Here is a 6,707-nt window from a genome sequence, read left to right as displayed (position 1 = left end):
AGTAACTCCTTCACTAAAAATAACAAAGACACAGCGGTGGAAAAACAATTCTCAGTAGGGCATTCAATCAAGAAAAATCAATATTCCCTAAAACAGACAAATCTGAAGAGCAGGTAAGACTTCACAAAAGAAGGAAAATACCACATGCTTTTCACACTGAAATCTCAATTTGGCGGAGTGGCAACGAAGATCCCCCATTTTTCTTCCGCATCTCACTAACCTACACTACTTCATAAAGTAGAACCGTCATAAAAGTAGGCTTAAATGAGACAGAAAAGTCAGTATGTGGGGGGTTAAGAAGAGTGATTCTTAGTCAAAGCATAAATGATGTGATAGATTGTGACAATAGCAATAATAAATGAATGCCCATTTTGATGTATGGATGATGGAACGCGAGGAATGAGCGGATGAGCGGTGTGAAGAGAGGGAAGGATAAGAGATGAGAAGAGATGAGCGCCGTTGTCTCTCACTATATATCACTCTCTCTCTTCTTTCAATCAGCGCTTTGGCATTCAATCACACGCAAGCACACACGCACACACACACGCACATGTACGTCTAGCTTCATTGCCAGTGTGGTGTAATGGCTAATTGCAGTGAGTGTGTGTGTGTGTGTGTGTGTGTCACAGCTGGTACAGTCTCTCTTACTGCTCTTTCAACACATAAAGGCCGGCACTGACCCATGACATACTCTCACTCTCTCTCTCTCCCACACACACACACACACACGGACACAGCATTGAGGAATTGAGCATAAATCAAATTCAAATTCACATCATCAAGACCAGACAAATGTGTGTGTGTGTGTGTTTTCAACATCTGCATACGAGTGTAGAAGTGCATGCGTACGTGTGTGAATGTGTACTTGCAATTTTGACACAATTTGGTTACTTAGCTGCAAATGCGCAAAAAAAAAAAAAACGTGTATGAAAGTGTGTGTTTGCGTGCATGTGTGTGCACACATGTGTGCGTTCATGCGTACATGTGTGTCCAGCAGACCCCTAAGTGCTGGTGTCAGACAAAAGCAACCCCCCCACACCCCCCCTTCCTCCTCGTCCTCCTCCTCCTCCTCTACCCCACCTCTCGCTCTGTCTGTCCCTCTCATTGCATCTCTCTCTCTTTACGGGACTAAATTACCACTGGAATGCCCGGGCCCTTCACATGAGAGAGGCCGCCGTATGCATACGTGTGCCTCTGCGTGTGCACGTGTAGGCTTAGACGACGCAAAAACAAGTGCCGTAGGGACAGACGGACAGACAAACAGACACACAAAAAGAGGAAGAACACCTCATACAGGCCACCAATAGGTCACACACACACACACACACACACAGAGTGTGGGCAGGCAGGCACGAACCCATGCATGACAACAAACAGATGCAAATGCACAAACACACACACATACACACACACACACACACACAGACACACACAGACACACACAGACACACACTGAAACACACACACCCTCAGACACACACCCAGCCAACAAATCAGTGCGGCACATATTGACATGCTTTGACAGATGAATTAAGTAAATGATTTTATAAGGAGATTAAAAGGATTTTAATTTACGCAATCTCTCTTTGGTCCCCCCATCCCTCCCTCCAGTCAGCTTTACCTCTCTCTCTCTCTCTCTCTCTCTACTGCTTTCTCTCCCTCATGGCCTGAGAAAAAGAGTGCATGAGAGACTGACAAAAAGAAAAAGAATAAGGCAGAGACAAATATAATAAATGTTCTTAAAAGGGAAGTATGCAATATTTGCTTTTCATCATCAATAATACCACAGATCTTTTCTTCACCACAGTTTTAAACCACAGCAAAGAGAAATTATCAATAGGTGTTTTTTTTTTGAGTGTCTACGACATTATTACAAAGCTGCCTTACTGAGGTTTTAGTGAAAAACAGTCTTAACACTTGCTGATATTTTGAACTAACAAGCAGAGTGGTCGGCCTTTAAGTTTCAAGAACTGGATTTTCTTCGGACCTTAATTACATTATGTCAACGGGATTTGAAATTGTTTTCAAATTTGAAAAAAAAAAAAAGCTTTTCTAAATCTTTAGGGTCGAGGTATTGCTCCTAAAATGAGCATCCACTGCTGCCTTGACACAATAAGATGCAACACTGAAGACTTGCAGGGTAAAAATCGAGCGCTATCCACTGCACTCGATTAATCATTAGATTTGTTCAAATAGCAAATCATTACCACTAAAACTTAAGGTATGTAGTTACATATGAGTATTTTCTTTAGATTTTTCTAGAATGTATGAATTTAATGAAATAAATGTAAAAACATTCTCAAGGGCACACTTTGATAGAATGCAATTCCTAACATGCATAAAACTGATTTTTACTCAAAATCAAAAACAATTTATTGGCATTACATTTCGTTGTAATAAAAAAAATAAATCTAGACAAAATTCACAATTGAAAATAATTCTGACTGAAAACAGTCATGCTGCCTTGTATTTATCTTCATCTCTCACACTGCAAACCTTTGACTGAATGATCTGCACGGCCGCTGTGCAATTCTCAGCAGCCGTCTCCTTCACACCCACTGACAAAAAACAGCAAATTCACTAAAGTCACTGTAGGAAATATATCTTAATGATATGTAAATGGTATGTATATGGTGGCACAAGGGGAATGCAATTATGTTAACAGCTTAAGTGGTACTTGTTGTTATTATTATTATTATTATTATTGTCGGTAAGATCATCATTATCCCTAATATTTTAATTAGTGTAGGAAAGCAGTGCCTGAGAGCAAAGGAGGAGAAGCCTGAGCAGAGAAAAGAGAACGGTGGATGGATGGGTGGATGGATGGATGATGGATGGATGGATGGATGGATGAAGGAGCGGACAGACGGACACATGCAAGAATGAAGCAGAGGGTTTTCTCAAATATGGGAGAGCGGCTTCCGTCCACTCGCAGAAACACTCACACATAAAGCAGCACCTTCCACTGATAACTGTCCCACATAAGTGTGTTTTTGGGACAATATATTTGTGCTCAATTCACGCTGGACACTTTTTCACCCATTATAAACCAAAACCTGGCAAAAGAGTTCACTTCCCAGATATTTTGAACCTGAATTGTTTGTTCTTACACCACACTGTTTTACACTTGAAAGACCAACGTAGAGACTCTTAAAGTACAGTGAACAGGGTTCAGTCCTTACAGAAAAAATGTACTGAATTCAGACTTTGCTCTTAACATCCAGTAATTTCATTTACAAAAGGAAATCTGCATGCTCAATATGAAAGGTTGCTCTACAGTCTTTCAGATCAAAAACTCAAACTGACCTAAAGCCTGATTTACGACTTAACACTTACATTCAAAAAAAGAATCATTCTAACCCCTTTTGGTGTTTTTTTTAATCAATAATGTTTCAATAAACATAAAATTGTGTAAAAGGAATGACTCTTTAGGCATTTGCAAATCTCTATTATTTGTTGCAAATCTAAACGTAATTGAAAAAACCTACCAAAAATCACTTTCTAAAAATGATGAAAGACAAGTTCGGTGGTAAAGAAATCAGATTATTTCACCAGATGGCCTTTTTCACTTAAAAATGTTCCTCTCGAGTCCACACACTGTGTAGGTGAGAGGTTCTCTGCATGTAAAAGACACAAAAAAATGCTGTTTTCTTTAAAACGGTCATGTTCGGGAAACACATCAGTACATCATCCCACATCGGCTCCTGCTTTGACTTTGCCCTTCAGGTCTACACCTCAAAATTTCTACCGTAAAGACACTTTGACTGAGGCTGTGATTCAGTGGAACTCATTTAAATTTATTTACTGTAAAACCATCACTGCAATTAGCCTGCATGTGTAATTTTATTTCTGTACGTACTAACTATTAAATTCTAGCATTAATTGGCAGTACAAATTTGACAGTATCAGTGCTGTTGATTTCATACCTACATGCAAAGAGAGTGCAGTCCGTTTACTGAATCCACTCATCACTTCAGATAAATCCATGCTTTACTTTCTAATGTTTGATGAAGGACAAAGTGTATTTTGCATTATTTACCACACTTAAATCTATGAGTTTGTTTGCCCTTTTGTGTATTTTCATGAAACACACTTTGCATGTTACGCGCAAAATAGCACACACACACACACACACACACACACACACTGCTGTCCGTTCTGCCAATCAGTTAATCTGCATTTTGAACAGCGTCTTCAACACACACCTAAAAGAGCAAAGCACTGGCGAAAGGAGCAGCTCAGCGGCACTCGCTTGTGTGTGTATGTGTGTGTGTGTAACTGTCTCTAATTCCTGTGCGGGGCCACACGCTGAGTTGCCCGTCTGAAATTCTACCTCCTCTGGCATTTAAGAGCACAGCTCTCCCCCTTTCCTCCTCCCTCATCTCTTATGGGCCCTTCTCCTCCCGTCTCTCCACGTTATTCCTGTAACCTCAATGCCCTGTTACCTCTCTGATTCTCTGCTTGGACCAACGCACACATAAAAACACACGTGCACATGCATAAACACACGCAAAGGCATACACACATGTAGACATTCCCTGACTGAGTTGCTGTTTTGACCTGAGAACATTCGGACTCAAAGTAAAACAATGTCACAAAAACAGAGTGAAGTGAAGAAACTGTGTGTGTGTCTGTGTGCGTGCGTGTGTGTGTGTGTGTGTGTGTCTGTGTGCAGGTGTGCTTGTGTGTATGTCTCGCTCCCAGGTGGAGGGATAGAAATTCCGCTCCTTAACCACTGAGTAAGAGCTGCTGTCCGGATACTGCAGCCACACACAAACACACACACACACACACACACACACACACACACACACACACACACACACAGACAGTGAACGCGTGCTACCTGACAGCAGAAACAACCTTGACACAGTGCCGGCCACCTCCGCTGCATACCAGCACATACACACACAAACACTCTCACACACACACACACACACACACACACAGCCACACTCATACACAGTGAAAGACAATGACAATGACAAGTTGAATGATGGATAAAAGGATAAGACTAAAAGGTAAAATTTACCTACTCTTGTTCAGAGTGCATTAAAAAACACTCGGTTAACGGGTGTCCTACCGAATCCATCGGCGATACCGGGTCATTGTCATGTCAACCTCCTCCAGGGAAAAAACAAGAAAATTCAAAGAATCAAAGTTTTTATATCTCTCCCCTCTCTCCTCCTCTTCTTTCTCTGGTCCTCCTCTCTCTCGGTCCTTCCTTCCGCTTGGAGGGAGCAATACAATTACCAGGCTCTGCGCTGCCTGCACTGATCGGCTCTGCGTGTGTAGATGCGAGGGAGCGTGTGTGTGTGTGTGTGTATGTGAGAGCCAGGGAGAGGGGGTATAGGTACACACACAGCCAGCCAGCCAGGCAGTTGGGACGGAAAGCTGTGCCGCTGTCCTAATCAACGACTTAAAGCCCCGATAGCAGCTCATGAATATTAAGCAGCGTTTTGCATATGCAGTCCCTCAGGCCCCGGTTCTGCTGTGATTGGTGGATACTTGACCAATGGCTGTGGGGAGGGGTGGAGTAAGGGGTGGAGACAATGAGGGAGAGTGAGAGAGAGAGGGAGAAGAGCAGGTGGAGAGGGAGGGATCAGACAAAGAGCGATAGAGGGGATGAGAGAAGGAGGGAGGAAGGAAAAGAGGGAGCGGAGAGGAGAAGGAGACAGGTGAGGGAAAGATTTAAAGAAAGACATCCCGCTCTCCTTCTTTCTTTCCCTCTTTGTCTCTTTATCAGCCAATCTCTCTGTTTTCCCCTCTCAGGCCAAGTCTCTCTCTAAAGTCCCACTCCGTTGGTCTCTATTTCTTTCATGATGTACCTGCACTTAAAATTGCATTCCAGTAAACAAGATGAGAAAAAAAGGACAGTGTGGGGAAAACACATTCAATAATGTGCACTTTATTTCTAAACAGTGTTAAGAAAAAGTTTAAAAAAATAAAAACCTTTCAAGCAAAGGTTAAACATTTTAGTTAAACCATGTTTTTGGGGCATTTTGCAAGCAGAAATTATGGATTTGTGTCAGCTCAGCTGCAAAACACAAAATTGACCTAATCGTATCCAGAGAATTGCTGGATCAAAGGAGAAAGTGTAAGCTTGACCTTAAACCCTAAGCCTAAATAATGTGTCACACCGCAGACATGCACATGCTCCATGCACACACACACACACACACACACACACACACACACACACACACACACACACACACACACACACACACACACACACACACACACACACACTAACAGAGTGCAGCAGAGCCCACCACAGCTCAGCAGTAAAATACGGGATTAAGGCAATTCCAAGGCCCTTGTCCTTTGTTGTGGAATGATTTGGGAATGATTGGGACAAGGTTTTCCCTGCTGCTTGCTGTTTTGTCGAGCTCCCTGCCATCTCCTCACCAGCAGGCTGTACATTTCCACTATTTCCAATATGTCTAACTATTTGGAATGTGGGCATTGTCGGTGCGAGAGGGATTCTCCAGGAGAATTGGCTCACTGCTCCTCGGCCTCAGAGAGAGGAGGAGACAGAGGGAAGAGAAAAGAGAATGTGAGGAGAGGGGGACGGGTTTTTCCTCTAAAAAGGGAACTGGGAAACCTACAGGGAGACTGAGATGTGCTCCACCACAATGATGCTCTCTTTCTTTCTTTCTTTCTTTCTTTCCATCTGACTTTCCCAACACTCAGATACCCAAGCA

At 42.6% G+C, this 6,707-nt stretch overlaps 1 protein-coding gene across 1 annotated transcript in view; it reads right to left on the bottom strand.

The window, feature by feature from the left end:
* The window catches only part of esrrga (estrogen-related receptor gamma a), a 71,504-nt gene extending 66,412 nt beyond the window's left edge, over positions 1 to 5,092 (bottom strand). The window contains exon 1 of the mRNA XM_070827859.1: positions 5,037 to 5,092. Within this exon, the coding sequence (XP_070683960.1) occupies positions 5,037 to 5,092 (56 nt within the window). The remainder of the gene's footprint in view (positions 1 to 5,036) is intronic.
* Between the last annotated feature and the right edge of the window lie 1,615 nt (positions 5,093 to 6,707).

Source organism: Pempheris klunzingeri, chromosome 1 (assembly GCF_042242105.1).
Source record: "Pempheris klunzingeri isolate RE-2024b chromosome 1, fPemKlu1.hap1, whole genome shotgun sequence".
NCBI classification, from domain to species: Eukaryota; Metazoa; Chordata; class Actinopteri; order Acropomatiformes; family Pempheridae; genus Pempheris; species Pempheris klunzingeri.
The sequence above is the reverse complement of the archived record's forward strand: the minus strand, read 5'-3'. Positions and strand labels throughout refer to the sequence as shown.